General features: G+C 48.4%; 1 protein-coding gene across 1 annotated transcript in view; it reads left to right on the top strand.

The window, feature by feature from the left end:
- The window catches only part of ADCY2 (adenylate cyclase 2), a 388,518-nt gene that overhangs the window by 350,020 nt on the left and 21,487 nt on the right, over window positions 1-17,011 (top strand). The window contains exons 19-21 of the mRNA XM_072807368.1: window positions 798-882; window positions 5,619-5,777; window positions 15,692-15,838. Coding sequence (XP_072663469.1) covers window positions 798-882; window positions 5,619-5,777; window positions 15,692-15,838 — 391 coding nt within the window. The remainder of the gene's footprint in view (window positions 1-797; window positions 883-5,618; window positions 5,778-15,691; window positions 15,839-17,011) is intronic.

The raw sequence follows: 17,011 nt of genomic DNA, 5'->3' as shown, positions 1-17,011 counted from the left end.
TGGGATGAGGCTGACCCACATTGTGGATGGCAATCTACTTTACTCAGTTTACTGATTCTAGTGTTAATCTCCTCCAGAAAACACTCTCACAGGAACACCCAGAGTGACATTTAAAGGAATGGCTGGGCATTCCATGCCGACCATGCATGCCGACTCCGTGTATGGGGGTGACCATTGCCTAGAATGTTGTGGTGAGGACACGGGCAGGGATCAGTGACTGAGGTCTAGCTGAACCCGAGGGGGAATGGGGCAGTGGACCAAGACTTCCCATCTGCGTCTTGCCTTTGTGTTACAAAATCATATGAAAGAGGGCATAAGAACACTTGTCTGCCAAGGAAGTAATGAGAAACTATATAATGGGTAGGTCAAAGTAACTGATAGAAATTAAGTTCCCTGCTTCATTTTTATACCTCACATGATTGTTAATTTCTAGACTCCTGTCCCTTTCTGAGGGTGAACCTTTTAAAAGTTGAAGGGATGTCAAATTATCCATATGGATCGCAGAAATATAAAGAAAATACTATTCACATTCCTCTGTTATTTCCTTTTTTGTTTGTTAGAGCTTGAGATAAAATAAGAAATCATGTCAATTTGGAAGAATCTTGTATTACTGAGTCCTCCCACTAGGTATTATTTTGTTTGGATGCAATCTGGGCTTGAAGATGTATTTGAAAGGTTGTTTGGCCAGAGTGACGTGCACTGGAAGTTTCTCAAATTGGTTGATATATGAATTCTAAGTCCTGTATGTATGTTGTTTTGTATTGTTTTTGTCTGTCTGTCTGTCTGTTCTCTAATAGACCAGGCATTTGGAAAGACCTGAAGACCATGGGCTCAGTGTCTCTCTTTATATTCTTCATCACACTGCTTGTTCTGGGTAGACAGGTAAGACAACCCCTTTTTCACATAACTTCCTCTCAAGTGCCATGTTAATAATACTTGTACATCAACTCTATTTCAATTTTTTAAAAAAAAGAGTCCAGTGATAATAACGATACTACTTTGCTGATGTGCATTGTAGCTGCTTTTGTGCAAACACATCAGAATGCTTTTATCGCATAAGAGAAACGTGTGCGTAGATACGGACAAAAGGGGAAAGGTCTCATTTTTTCCACAAAAGGCAAACTTTGTGGATGGTAGAGATGCGATTCCATTTCCTGTTAAAACTCAAAATAATGTCATGGGTTTTGTAAGCCAACAAAAGTGTTCTCTCAGTAGCTGACACCATTTGGAAAAATATCCCCTTCGCTGGGGGTTTATATGCATTTCAGAATACATGGCCCGTTTCTTTTTCTTGGAAGAGGGTATGAATACCTTTGCCATCACGTGCAGTCATTCCTAGAAAGACAGTCCTCTGTGCAAGAAAATTGTCTTTTGTGATTTGAATGGATGTGTTCCTCCGTGGACTCCTCCCTACTTCTTGTCTCCAAGGAGAGGCCGTGGGTGCAGGATTTTCAAGGACAGTATTTTTCCTCTAGCTCCACACAAGGACGATTTACCCAGAGAACAAACACTTATTCCCCACCACACACTCTGCCTTCACCAAAGTTTGCTTGGAATTCCTGGATGATGGATGATGTGACACGAAGAAGCAATTTATATAGAAATAACCAACTAAGTTACAAAGCCCATTAGATTATATGTATGTCCCCGAATGGTTAAGCAGCAGGGAGTGGTTAATAATTGCACAGTGAGAGCAGAGGCCAGATCTGTGGCTGCCAGTCCAGCAGCCTGGAAACACTGTCCGCCTCCCGGGGAGCTACTGTGCAAGCCTCAGCAGTCTCCCTGGAGCTCAGCTGTTGTCCTGCTGCAGAGTTCTAGAACACCCCTGTCTCCTCCCCGTCCCTGGCACGTGCTTGGCTCTACATTCTCCATGCATTTGTCTTAATCCATTAAACCATGCCCTGTTCTTTTTTTCCTGGTTTCATTTGTTTCCCCTGAGACCTGGCTTTCTCCACTACTGACCTGCTTTCTGCTCTAGCTCACAGAGAAAAGTCATGTCCACTCTCAGGAAGCCCTATTAGAGGTGAAAGATGGGAAAGAAACGGGCTCCCACACAGAATATCACTTACATGATTGTTTCCAGAAACAAGGGAATGTGGCCGCCCCCTCTGCAGGGTCAGCTGCTGCCCCATTTCATACCAGGTCCTGCACTTTCTCCCACTGGAGTGATCACTCCCACTGTGAGTGCTTCACAGCAATAAGAAATAATAATATAATAAATTAAAAGACCTGGAATCAAAAAGTAAGGTCTCCCAACTTTTACTGATCCCTGAAACGATAAGCCTGAAGGACCACTAGGTACATGCTGCTGCATCCAGGGGCTGCCCCGACCTGTGACTCCCTGACTGACATCAGATAAACAATCAAATGTGTTCATTATTATGGTTGGGCATAATTTAACACAGTAGTTCTGATCCCCGTCCTACAGGGACCCCTTTCTTTTTTTTGTCACTAATGTTAGCAGTAGGCAGTATACACACCTAGGGACCTGCAGAGTCACTGCTCTCTGCGGGGGAGATGGTGTGAAGGACCATTCTTCAGCAGATGGCACCCGGGATATGCTGGGGTGAGCCAGGATCATTCAGCCCGGGCTTTACAAAGGCCCCACGTCTTCTGGGCTCACAAGAACATCCAAACGTGTGAGGTAGTACTTTTGCATACTCTCCTGAAAACACAAGTACATCACAAATAAATGTCCAGTATTTTAAATAAGGGTTTTTTAAAGATGTTATTTATTTATTCATGAGAGATAGAGAGGCAGAGACACAGGCAGAGGGAGAAGCAGGCTCCCTGCAGGGAGCCCTATGTGAGACTCGATCCCAGGACCCTGGGATCACAACCTGAACCGAAGGCAGATGATCAACCACTGAGCCACCCAGGCACCCCTTAAATAAGGCTTTTAAGTTTCATAAATACGCATGGCCTCAGGGTCACTTATTTCCGTCCAACAGTACGGACATTTTGCAACTTACTTTTGTTGTCACTTGTCCTAATGACTCCTCTGCCCCATGACTATCTTTTTTGAAACGGTGGTGATGTATTTGCTTTCTGAGCAAATTAGCTGTGCTAAGTATTGCTCTGGGTATCTGAGACCCCTTAATGAAATTATATATAACACATCTCCCGGACAAGATGTCTGTGATAGAAATGCCAGCCTGAATTCAAGGGCCTTTTTTGAAAAAGAAAGATTCTCTGTGTTTCTCCTGAGTTTAAATGGCCACATGCTGTCATTGAGGGTCTGCATTCTAGGTGAGCTCCTTCAAGATAGGGATCCGGGCAGGTGGCTGTCTGGTGGCCTCGGTTAGGCCGAGGTCACTGTGTGCAAGGCTGCAGAACCCAAGAATGCATGCAGTCACACACTGCCTGCACCCCTGCCCAGGACCGCCTCTTCTGTCCACAAAGGAGAGATGTAAATCCCCCCAGTCCCTCAGCTTGTTTTCAGAACTAGACAAGGCAAGAACTGCCCTCGAGGCTGTGTCCGGTGTGAAGACAGCAGTGATGCTCCCAGAGAGGGCCTGGTGCCTCCTCCAGGCTCTTTCTGTTCTCTCTTGTCATTGCCAGAGCAAAGGAAGAGAAAATTCCACATCTCTGAGTGGAATCTGGGCCCTGAGAACTGTCAAGTAGCCCCCAGATAGACTCTGAGAGTTGGAGGGAGATGTGGGAATTAAGGTTCACAAGGCAGGACTGCTGTTCTATTTTTTTATTTTAATTTTTTAAAGATTTTATGTATTTACTTGAAAGAGAGAGAGCACCAGCAGGGGGCAAGGCAGGCAGAGGGAGGGGGAGAACCAGACTCCCTGAGGAGCAGGGAGCCGGATTTGGGGCTCGATCCCAGGACCGCAGGATCATGACCTGGGCTGAAGGTTGACACTGTAGGATCCTCTCCTTGAAGGACAAACTCATTAGAAACTCATGGAAAAGCCCCCAAAGGAAGACAGGTTTCTCCCCCAAACCAGTTGAATGGATTCAACAGTATCCCACAGAAAACAGTTCTAAGTCCTCATCTTCAGTGTCCATGACTGTGACCTTCTCTGGAAATGGACTCTGTAGGTGTCATTAAACATAAGAATCAAAAAAAAAAAAAAAAAGTAAGAATCTCAGGATGAGATCGTGCTGGATTTAGGGTGATGCAGTAGCAGTCACCCCTTAGTATGGCTCTTGGAAACCCCACGTGGCCCTCTGCTGCCCTGCCCTCTGCTGGGTTTCTCCAATTTCCTTTGTCTAATCTCGAGTGTGCATCTGTGTCTTCTCGAAGCCACCATCACAGACTGCCAAGCTGTCCTGGTTTAGAACCAGCCTCACCACTGGTTTATCCCCCCAAAACCCAAACAAATAATTTATTCTCCAAGAGAGGCTTTCCCCAGTCAGTGCAGAGCCTGATTTCTGTAAGTGCAGAATGTGGAAGATTTGGCATTAATGTAAAAATTTAATATAAACAAACATTAAAGACACCTCTTTTGCAATCTTTTTTTTTTTTAAGTCTCAATATGAAGTAAAAATACATTCCACACCAGAGGAGGAGGAATAATTTTTTAGCATATCGTGCATTGGTTTGAATCAAACCTAAATGATGAATGATCATTGTTCTTTCGGGTTTCAAAATGTGAAATTTTTTTAATTGCCATCTGTGCATGAGAGGCAAAGTGTGTGTGTGTGTGTTTGTAGGTGCATTGATATGATTAATCAAACCAATGAAACAAACCTTCAGAATTTATTTCTTCTTTGCTGTCCCCCCCACCCTCCACCCCCCTCCCGCCCTCTGCCTCAGGAAGTCACTATCTGTGCTGAAATGCTCTCCATTAGGCCTTGTGTTACAGGAAGATTCTTTGAGGGCTGTTTCACCATATTTAATTATTTATATCGTAGCAGATCGAGCATGATGCCATAATCAAAGAGACCCTCTGCCAGGAAATAGGCCCCCCTATCTCTACAACATTAATAACAGTTTTTAAAAACATTAAGTTTACATTATAAAGCATGAACACGTATGTTTTTACTAGCAGGCACCATCTTAATTAAATGATACCAGAATGAACTTTAGTGTAAATACAATATCATACTCTCAGTACAGTGCAATCCCAAATGAAACACACACACACACACACACACACACACACACACACACAATTTTCAGTGAATGCTGAATCACAGAATTTGGTGGCAGGGGAAAACTGATTTTCCAGTCGTAAGGCAAACTGTCACAAAGGAGCACCATTATTTTTAAATGCAAATTATCCAACAGGGCACTCTCTCCACTAATCTATTTCCCATTTTTCATTTATTCATTGTTTATATTCTGTTATGCCTCTTCTCAAAAGCCATCTTTTATTAACCTACTTTGCAAGAAGCTTCCATGTCATTTCCATCACAATCCCCTCCTCTGTCCTGTTCCTGAGGCTGGTTCTTTCCCCAACTTGCTTTTTTTGCAAATGCAGGTGAGGGTTTGGATGGGAGACATTTGGGGGGAGCAGCGGGCTTTGTAGGGAGGGTGACCGTTCTGTATGGGGGTTCTTTTTTTTCAGTGTTGTTTCATTCTTTTTGTTTTCTCTTTAAAACCTCCACTCTCTGGCAGGACAAGATGCCTATTGTTTCTTTACCTCTGTGTCCTCTTGTAACAGAATGAATATTACTGTAGGTTAGACTTCTTATGGAAGAACAAATTCAAAAAAGAACGGGAGGAGATAGAGACCATGGAGAACCTGAACCGTGTGCTGCTGGAGAACGTGCTGCCCGCACATGTGGCCGAGCATTTCCTGGCCCGGAGCCTGAAGAACGAGGTGGGGCGCCACGGGGCGGTGGGCTGGGGAGGGCCGGGAGGTCTGGCCATGACCTGGAGGCCTGTGGCCCTGCAAACACGGAGTGCTCCACATGTCCACTATCAGCCTGTGTTGGTCCATTTTTGAGAAGATACTGATTGATCACAGAGGCATCAGCTGAGGACAGTGGGTTAGCATCAACCCTGCACCTGTTAGCATGGCGTTTGTTCACAGTTCCTGGCTTTTCTTCCACCCATCCCATGAAGTTTTCAATGTGCAACGTGTGGCCCTGGGGTTCCCAATAAGTCACAAAAGGGGCCTCTCCCTGGTGTGAGGGCCATGTCCCTGACCAGCATGCAATAGAGGCCAAATCAGGAGGCATAATCACAGCAGTGAGCATCATTGCTCCCAGCTTCCCTGAGAGCCTTTAAAGGCCTTAGAATTTCAAAGAAAGGGCATAGACAGAATTTAGAAGTTATCCACACAAGAACGGGTCAAAGACTTGGGTCTGCTCGCTTGAATGGATAGAAATGGGGATTTCTTGGAGTCTCTGAGGGAACAGATACTTAACTAGAACTAGAAGGATGAGGGTGTCGTTTTAAAGTCGAAATGGCTTATGAAATCAGATGTCATGACGTTTCTTTCACGTTCCTGACTTACAAGAGTTGGCAGATGGATTTACAGTGGGAAACTCATGTCTGAGCACCCACTGTGTGCACAGGCCTGTGGTTGGCACCGTGGGTTTTCAGAGATGAGCTGCATTCCCCGTTTGGGGGAGGTCTTCAGCTGGGATCCTGGGAACTTACAGATGCATGAACTTGCTACTTGATAAGCCCAACCCCCCTGAGGCTAGAGTATGAAGCCATCTCAAGTGAGGAGGCTTGGAGCAGTATCTTCCTGTAGCATATTTCAATTTGACATTAGGTAGAAAGCGCCAGGCAGTGAGTGAGAAGCTGGACTTTATCGCTGGCTTCCTTCTGGAAGCATGCTGCACGTGGTGAGCCGGTCAGGGTCTCAGAGCAGGTCTGACTGACTGTGGACCGCTCGCTCCTCTGTATCTTCTCCTGCTGCTCTCTGCAGGAGGTAGGGTATTTGGCAGCCTATCTACCTGCTGGTCACAGATAATGAAATCACTGCATCTATTAAGAAGGAGCCATCTGCTTGCAGTAGCAACATAAAGCATCTTTATGTCGGTATGCCCAGCTATCAGTTCAGCTCATAAGGTCAGCATGTACCTAAGGTTCCCCCTGGCCTCTGGCCAGGCTGGTGCTGGGCCTGGAAGAGAGGTGAAAGAGACCGAGGTGGCCTTGCTGCCTGGAGGGGGTGGCATCCTCCTGTCTCCAGGCACTCTAGCAGCATAAATGTGGAAGCCCAGAGGGCCACCACTGTGGGGAAGTGGCTTCTGAAACTGAAAAGAAAGTACTAGAAACTGGCTGGGGGACGGAGGCCGGGGAGGAAAAGAGTGAGAATATTCTGGCTGCAAGAGGCTGCTTCTGGCCAGAAGCATGCCTGGTTCAAGCCCTGCAAAGGGCCCCCAGGGATCAGCCCTACACCTCGGAGACCCCTCCTCATGTCTCCTGACATCCCCCTGGGCCGGACCTGGGAAATCAGTGGATTCTCTGTTTCTCCTTCTCGGGCGGATTTATTCTAAGCAAATGTCTGAACATAGTTGCCTCTTTGGAGAGTATGAGAAACGGCAGGGTGGGCCTGGGAAGATACCCGGAGGTAGGTAGCGTGGACTTGAACCTAGACCACACCTGGACTCTGTCACATGAGCTTGACCCGCTGCATCTGCAGGCTGAGCCCACACCCCCCACTCATAAAAGGAGAATTGTGCCTGACTTTGCAGTTGCATTGGGTGGGATGTGGGACACGGCACATCGCATCACCCTGAGCGTCCCTCCAGATGAGGAGGGCATTTGTCAGGGCAAGACACAGAGTCCCATGTGCACTCGGGTGGGACGTAGCTGGCAGGGAAGGCAGTGCTAAAGCGGCAGTGCTGGCAGCTGACGTCCACTCATCTATTTCCTGAGTGGCCCTACTGCATGCCAGGCCATTACAACTCCCATGTGCTCCCGAGAGAGGGGGGCCTTTCTCTTCAAGTCTCATTGGTGCTGCCATTTTAAGAATTGAACACATGCAGGGTCTCCTGTAGGCTTCACCACCCAGGTGGGTCCCTGGGAAAGGACTGTAGTGGGGGCAGGGTGGCCCAGTGGGCTTAGGTCCTGACTCTGGTGCTCCCTCTCTGCGTGGGCATTTGGAGAACTCTTTAGGAACAAAGTAGGAATCATTTCGATAAGTGTGCTCTGTGCTTTATTTCCTCCTTTGTCAGACAAAGAAAGTGAATTCCTTGGGGGGCCTCATCCAAGGCGGCTTCATCCCTGTGTGCCCTTGGAGTAATCCCCAGCTCTAAAGGGCAGCTCGTTTCTTCCTGCAGGAGACAGAGCCCGGACCCAGGCCTCCGGCAGCCCTGTAGGAAAATTAGCATGTGCTCCATTTCGGAGCCTTTCAAACTCCCTGCCACAGACCTCTCCAGGCTCAAGAGCCACAGACCCACGTTGGGGAGTCTTTGGTTTTCACTCAGGGTCCCGTGATCCCCACACATCATTAGCTGATTTTTCTCTAGCTGCTGATTTTGCTCAGGAGGGTGGAGCGATGCACACTGAATCTTAAACTGGGGGCATGGGACCAGTGAGACAGCCCATGACACCGTCGCTTCATTCTGCGCAGCTGTGGGCTGCAAGGTGCTCTCATTTAGGCAGCCAACGCACATCTGCCCTTGGCTGTAACTTTCCGTGCTTTACTGCCAAGGTTTGTCAGTTAGGTTAAATATGGGGGAACTACACAAGCAGCCACTGTAAGTCTTGAGGATTAAAAACTTTCAGGGAACCCCCCCCCTTCCCCACATAGGACACCATGCCATCAGAGCAGCCGGCCCTGTCTGCTCAAAGGCAGCATGCTGAGCAGGGCAGGTTTTGCTCTGCAGTTTCCGAAGATCAAACGGTGGGTGTAGGAGAGTCTGCTGGTTATGATCCTCCTGGGGACAATCCTGCATGCCAAACAGAGCTCGCGCGCAGGGCTGAACAAGAAAGAGAATCCCTAACCCACCGTCTAACAGTTCTGAGCACCCCCATCGTGAGTCTCAGTAAAGGAACTATTATGTTTTGGGGGGGGTTTCCCTCCCCAAAACTCCTACCAAGGTTACTAGAAGGAGACCTGTTTGAGTACACAAGCCATAGCAAAGCCCTGCCTGGTCCTTCTGACATCCTGACCTTGGCTGCCCACCTTTCCTGTCCCAGTCAGACCTGTCCTTGCCTGACCGTCCCCAGACAGAAGCAGCCCTTCCCCAGCTGGGCGAGGGATGATCCCGGCCTCAGCATCCCAGGCCAGCTGGGCCACTGCCGTGTGGCTTCTGCAGCTCAGCAGTGAGGGCACGTGTGCTGTGTGACAGCACAGATACTGTCCGGGATCTCGAGTGTCAGAGCCAAGTGGATGCCCCCTGCGTGAGCTCGCTCTCTCCCTAAGGCCTCCTGAGGAGCAGTTCCAGCTCTTGTGAGACGTGCGGTCCCTGGAGAGGGATCTTTCCTGCTGGATCCCCGACCAGGCATGACAGAGTGTGGCCGGCACTGGGGACAAGAGAGCCCTGCACCCAAGAGCAAGGCTGCTAGGAGGGGAGAGATGCTTGCCCCACCTGCCACGCATGGCTTTTCTGGGCCCCAGGCCAGCCTCCCATACCTGCTGGGCCCTGCTTGGTGGCTCAGAGCACAGGTCCGGTCCCAGCCTTGGCACTTCTGAGCTGTGGGCCCAGGCCTCCATCCTCTTAGAGGCTACAACTGATTTTAAAAGCAGTGATTCCTGCAAAGCTCTGGGAGCAGTGCCTGGCATGCAGACAATACTCAATTTTAGTTATCGTTTAAGCAAATATCTCAGATTTATGCAAAACTGAAGAATCACTGCCCACTGGAATTTATTAATAGCTTCGAGGAAGCCTTTTTCCCGCCCCCCCACCTTTGCATGGCCCCAATGGGATGGAGAACAAACCCAATGTAATCACTTTGCCCTCCTATCCAGCAGCACCTCCTTCCCAGCTCATTTCTGGGGGGGTGGGCCGAGCACCCATGCCTTCGGAATGCAGAGACCCAGGGTTACTTTTGGAATTTGGCGGGGACAGGAGCATGCCTTTCAGATCCACCGCAAGCATTACCGAGGCATGATTTTCTGGAACAGTCCTTGGAAACATGACCAGGACTCACGTTAACAAAGAGCCTTCCAGCCCACCAGGAGGATGTTTGGAGGAATTGAACTTCCCTTCAGAAGTCGAAAATGATTTAATCACAGTAACAGTCCCTGAAAGCTTTGGTTTTGATGAAAACCTGTTTGCTCTGCCTGTGTTCCCGGCATGTGGGCAGAGCCCCTGCTTGGGTCTGCAGGCACCTCTTCCTTCCCTCGGGGCCTGAGTGTCGCTGCGCACTTCTGCAAGCTTCTCCATCGCCAGCTGCCCAGGGTGTTGACCAGATCTGGGCATCCGGCCATTCAGGCTTAGGGAGCGGGCCCTGTGTGCCTGGACCGGAGCCCTGGAAACTGCCGTGTGGTAGCAGGAGCGTTTCAAGAGGCCTCTTGAGCACACATCACAGCTAGCTTTCATCACTTGAAAGGCCGACGTTTTGACCCTTTGCCGAGTCGCCAGGTGGTCAGGATGGCGTGTGATTCTGAGCCAGGTAGCCTTGGTGCAGGAGAGCTGAGACTTGATCAAAACAGGACACAGATGTCACTGTGGGTATGCAGGGACTCACCAGGTGCGAGCCCCCGCCCCCGCCGCCTCCAGACAGACCCCTCAGCCAGGTTCCTTGTAGACTCAGGCTAGAATACCACCCGGCTTTCCAGAGCTGCTTTCTAATACTCCCCTGAATAAATTAGGCATTAGATGACAGTTGGGGACACAGGTGCTAAATGGTTAGCACATAGGTCAACTGGGGGGGCGCTGTGGGGATGGGAGGCCCTCCTGCTATAGAATGAATCAGTAGGAGAGAGCACTGATGTGGGAGTTTGGAAACTAAGTGCTCGTGGCAGTTCCAAACTTTTTCTAGGATACCAGGCAGACATGTCCACACCTGGGCCTGAGCAGCACCAATCACACTCTGTTCTCACGTTCTGTTTACTTGCTGTCTCTCCAACTAGACTCTGAGCTCCTTAGAGCACGCTTGTGTTGGTCATCTGAGGGTCCTTAACATGTGTCCTGAAGCCTAGCAGTCCCCCAGGAGGGAGGGGTGTGTGTGTGTGTGCCTGCGCGTATGCACACCAGATGCTAAAGTGAATTTCAGCCTGTGACACACAGACAGGAGCTCCCATGGTCCAGAAGGGATGCAAAACCGTTTGCTCATTTACAAATGTCCTGCTTGAAAACTGGTTGCATGATCCTAGGCACTCCCCTTCTAGGAAGCATAGGAATGGGAGGAGACTGGAGGCCAGAAGAGGGGTGCTGGACAGAGCATAGTGAGAAGTCAGCCCCCTGGGGATCTTCCCTTCACCTCTGGCCTTCTCCACGGGCCAGAACCTAGCATGTCTACGCTTGGGGCACTGAGTGGTGTCCTGGGAAAACCCCTACCTCTGGGGGACACACAGGTGATAGGCAGGTCCCTGACCAGTGGAAACTGCAGAGGGTAGGGGCGGATTGAAATGTCTGGGCTGGGGCAGCCCGGGGGACTCAGGGGTTTAGCACCGCCTTCAGCCCAGGGCATGATCCTGGAGACCCGGGATTGAGTCCCACATCAGGCTCCCTGCATGGAGCCTGCTTCTCCCTCTGCCTGTGTCTCTGCCTCTGTCTCTCTGTTTCTCATGAGTAAATAAATAAATTAAAAACAAAAAAGTTTAGGGCAGCCCCGGTAGCGCAGCGGTTTAGCGCCGCCTACAGCCCAGGGCGTGATCCTGGAGACCCTGGATCGAGTCCCACATCGGGCTCTCTGTATGATGCCTGCTTCTCCCTCTGCCTGTGTCTCTGCCTCTCTCTCTGATTCTATGAATAAATAAATAAAATCTTAAAAAAAAATAAAATAAAATGAAAGTTTAAAAAAATGAAATGTCTGGGCTGAGAGAGTTAGGGCTGCAGGTGGGGATGTAATGGGACTGTTGGGCCATGTGAGGGCAAAGGATGCTAAACATTGCTCAGGGACAGAGCAAGAGAAAGACAGTTGGCATAGGGTTCTCTGAGATTCTGCTTTACAGAACCACCTGGCGGGGTGAACAGGCCCCAGCAGAGAATAGCCAGAGAGCCTGGGGCAGAGAGTGGTCACGAGCAGGGCAGAGTGTACTGTCCACAGCAGGGGAACCTCAGGTGGGATGTTCACGGATGGAGGCAGCAGCAGGGAGTCTTCAAATAACCTATGGCAACATCCACCAGGTGTGAGTGCCAGGAGAGCATGATGCAGTCAGCGGAGCACTTTCCTGCTTTATCAGACACTCCTTTCTCTCCCTGTCCTGCACCCCTGGGTGTTTGGAAAGCCTGACTGAGCAAGTTGGGAAGGGTCAAAGTAGAAGTATGAGTAGAGCAAGTATAGAAGCCAGTCATGCCCCCTCCCTCACCCTGCAGACCTCCCCCACTGCAGCAGGCCTGTGCTGTGGAGGGAGAAGAGCCACACATTCAGCCAGGTTCCGAGTTTCAACCACTTGTTGGGCTGGACACTTTATTGACAAGAGGACTTGAAGTGACAGTGAAGTCATCCAAGAGTGACAGGAAGTCATGGAGTTGCCCCAAGTCTTTGTTCAAGGTTGGGTTGGGGAGGAGAAGCACTGGTCTCAGCAAACTAAAAGGGACAGTGAGCACAGAGATCCTGTTGTGTTGTGATTATTTTTTAATTACTTGAGCTTGTTTGGCAGAGTGGTTACATGTGAGTGGGTGTTGAAAGTTCATTTCTAAGCTCATTTCTAACTGCAAAGCTTGATGATCCCTTCTGGCAGCAGTGTGCCCAACAAGAGTCACCCATTCTAGACTTTGAATTCCAGAATCTCCTCAAAGGCTGCCCACTTGCCCTACCCCCATTGCCAGATCCTGTGGAAATATGAGACAAGCTCAGGTCATCAGCCAATCAATCAGCTTGTGGTCCTCTCTGACCCCAAGCCCAACCCAAAGACCTGAGGGAACCTTTCATGAGTTTAGGGTATGACTCTAAGCCCTGCACTTTTCACTGGCTCCAGAGAATTTACGAAGCTTGCCATTGGTGAAGTTTCCCTGTTCCTCAAGAATAGTCCTTGAGCCCTGAATCAGGGACTAGGGGACCAGAGATCCATGCTTATCCTTGGTTTTTCTCCAAAGGTTCCAGTTGGCTGATCTCTAGCGAGTGGGTGAGTGAGCAGTTTGCAGCCCAGCCCCCAGCAGCACTCACCACCTACAGAGTGCCTGACCAGGGCTCCAGATTTCAGTCCTATGACAGTCCTATGGCCCCTAGGCCAGCCGGGAACCTTGGTGTGTCACCCAGATCCTCTGACTTTCCATTTCCTCATTTAGCCTATGGTTCTTAACCAAGGCTGCACAGCAGAATAACCTGTGGACCTTTTCCAAAAGATGCACATGCTTGGAGCCAACCCCAGATGACATTTGGTCAGGAGGAGACCCACTGGGGACAGTCCCATGCATTCCTATTTGAGGACAGCAGAATGAGATAATGTGTCAGACTCCTTTCAATAAATAGACTTTGTTCTATTAGATTCCAAACCAGTGTAGTTAAAAAGGACCCTCATCTAAACTATCAGTTGGTTCAGTCTTGCGTTTCATTGTCTCCCATTCCCTCACACCCTTAAAGACCTCAGGGGTGGGGATCCCTGGGTGGCGCAGCGGTTTGGCGCCTGCCTTTGGCCCAGGGCGCGATCCTGGAGACCCGGGATCGAATCCCACGTCGGGCTCCCGGTGCATGGAGCCTGCTTCTCCTTCTGCCTGTGTCTCTGCCTCTCTCTCTCTCTCTCTCTCTGTGTGACTATCATAAATAAATAAAAATTAAAAAAAAAAAAAAAAGACCTCAGGGGTGGGGGGAGAGAAACGTAATGTGACATGACCTGATTGGAAGCCCATACCAACCCTGAATCCAGGTGGCATGGCCTGCGGTCATCTGGAGATGCAAGTTGAAGTGTCAAGTGCAGTGTTCGTAAGAGTGAACTCTGCATCAGACTTGGTAACTGCCCTCTGCCTTAGTCTCCTCTTCTGTACATTGAGAGTAATAGCACCAGTCAGAGGCTGGTAGTCAGGGTCAAGTTAATGCCTGTGGAGTGTTCAGAGGTGCCCTCCTGCCAGGCAGCAGGCGCCGAGTCAGTGCTAACCATTACCAGCCTTACTCTTGTCATCATCATTGGTCCCCGGACAGTCACCCTGGCCACTGTCAGCAGACAGTGGGGAGACGTGGGTACAGAAAACCTTTTCTTCTCTTGTCAGATGTGCTTCTTTTTCTGAGGAGCGGGGAAGTCAGGGAAATTTATATTTCTTTTTTAAAACTGACATTTTTAACTAGAACAGGCTTCTAGGGGGTTCTCTCCCCTGGACTCTCCAGCTTAGTCAGCATTACTAGAACATATGCTTGGTGGTCACATGTGCCACACGTTGTCTTCCCAGTTCTTCACAAAAACAACTTCTCAGAGAGACAAAGTACAGGTCTGTGCAATGAGCCAGCTCAACTGTATTGAGAGCCAAGTAGAAAAGAAGAACCTTGATACCATTGTTCATGTATTTTGTAAAGATTGTGACGCAGTAGCAGAAGGCATTACAGGGTGATTGGCCCTGAAAACAGGAAGCCGACATGAGTCTAGCTTTTCCAGGAAGTGGATGTGACCTTCCTTGGGTCACCATTGCCCTGATGTGTTTGTTATGAGACCTCAGGGGGAGAATGGTTCTTCTGAGAGGCCACAAACCTTGGAGTTACAGTGCTGTTGAAGTGCTCTCTCCCTGCCGAGGGATTCATCTGGGTGCCCAGGAGAGCGGAGCTCACTATAACATCCATGCAGAGTGGATTCCCTCACCCTACCAGGCACACAGGAAGCCCCAGCACCCGCATTCTTCCTCCACTTGGAGGTCGGCCATCTTGTCTAACAGAATGTTCCCCACATTCCCTGGTGGGGGGGTGTTTCCCACACCGTACTGCACCCACCATGGCACCTGGCCATCCTGCCCATGTCGTGCCACCTGAAGGCCCTGACGAGCCAGCACCAGTGGGAGGACAGCTCCTCACACCCATGACCAGCCCCTTTCTTTCTGAAACCATCATCAAACTTGGAGGTTGTATGTTGAAAACATTATGGAAACACCTTAAAGTTGCATTTAAAAGACATCATAATTTTACTCGTGTCTGTGGATGAAGAACTGCGAGCGTCTTTCTATTTAAAAAACAAAAGGCTATCTTGAATAGATAGTGTTGGTGTTTGATTCTGTATGAATAAGTTACCTGGGGAGTTGCACTGGTTCTTTCTGGTGTAATTATGAAGTACCTTGATGGGTTTCATCTCCTCCTTTCAGGAGACACTAAAGAATAAATGGCATAAATGCAAAGGATGTAGCCATAGAAGTAATTTTAGGCCAATATAGTAGTTTGGGAGATCATTTTATTTGCCTTCCATTGCTTAAAGAATGCTTCTTTCCTCAGCCAGAAGTCTGTGATCCCTTGTGATGGTCTAAGGTAGAGATCACAGAGATGTTTCACCAGAAGGACACTTCTGTTAGCTGGTAGTGGCCATGGAAGCACTGTGCTGAGGTCTCAGAGCCTGCATCCTGCTTCTCAGAAGCCTTCACTCGCCATCAATGGCCAGGGTCTAGAATGGGCTTTGGGCTGGCTAGGAGCAGGTGGATTGGGGTGCTGGGGGATTTCCTCACTGACTCTAGCATAAAGAAACACTTGCCCTAAGTGTGTATTTACTGAAAAGGTTTCCTGGTGCTCAGCTCTTCTTTTCCTCCTGGGCAGGACTTATACCACCAATCCTATGACTGTGTCTGCGTCATGTTTGCCTCCATTCCGGATTTCAAAGAATTCTACACAGAATCAGATGTGAACAAGGAGGGTTTGGAATGCCTTCGGCTCCTGAATGAGATCATCGCCGACTTTGATGATGTAGGTACTTGTAGCCCCCATCCAACACTTCAGCGTTCTTATGGCCATTGCATTTAAAGTGAGTCCCATCTGGTGGCATGTCTTAGTCTTTTGGTGTAATTTGTGGTAGCCAACTAAAAATTAAAGCCTTTTGCTCTGTTACAGTACTTGACTAATTTTGGAACGATAGATTTTATTTGTGAGATAGTATGAGCCCTAGAAACAAGTACCAAAATCAGTATCAGTAAAATGGCTTTCCAGTGTGCTCATGAATTTTCTCAAAAAGCTTGATCTCCAAGGAAAACATGTGCTTATCTCTTGATATAAAAAGAGATAATGTATTTATCATAGTAGATTATTGGCATGTCTACCTTGGCATATTCCAAGGTTAGATATCAGCTTGAACTGTGCGGGGATGATATGTTTTATTATTTAAAAAGCAGTATGTCTGAAGAATAATATATTTTAGAAGGGACAAAGTATATGTTTCAGAATTTGAAATGGGTGTCATTTTTCAATTTCCAAAATGCTGCCTACATAGAGAATAATGTGTTTTGTTTTCTGGTGAGAACAAACACACCTATGGTTTTAAGAATGTTGCTGCTATATCATTCTTATAAATATGAAGCAAAATATAGCAAAATTGACATATGTGAACATGGGTTATCATGATTCATGGAACTTTGAAATACAGAGATGAAATTATTCATGTGGTATGATGGTTACAGGCCAGCCTTCTAAATGTCTTGTATGACTTGTGCATTTCTCTGTTACCACCATTGTCATCATGAGGTTGACTCAAAACTTATGGTGAAGTAATGGCAACTAGAGATCCCTACCCATTTGCCAAATTCCTAGTGAGAACTGCAGACAGGAGCAGTGTTACAGCTGCTCCTCACTCAAATAAATGTTCCCCAGTACTGACAGGTGAGTGGCAGTGCTCTTTTGGGTTGGATTGGCTCATGGATATGTGGTGCAGGGATTTGCTAATCTACCTTAGACACTCTGGCATGGAATCTTGAAAGAAGCTCCTCAGAAAGCAGGAATAAGATGTTCCCAGTCTTCACTTGGTACCAATGTCCTCCTGAGCTGATAGGACCTTCCAGAGTTTTCTTCTCCTCTCTCTACCCCTTCTCTTTCCTACAGCGTCTGCTCTTATTTTTACCTGTTCTTCATCCCACTTCAAGTCCTAAT

This window comes from Canis lupus, chromosome 31 (genome assembly GCF_048164855.1).
Source record: "Canis lupus baileyi chromosome 31, mCanLup2.hap1, whole genome shotgun sequence".
Taxonomy (NCBI): Eukaryota; Metazoa; Chordata; class Mammalia; order Carnivora; family Canidae; genus Canis; species Canis lupus.
The sequence above is the reverse complement of the archived record's forward strand: the minus strand, read 5'-3'. Positions and strand labels throughout refer to the sequence as shown.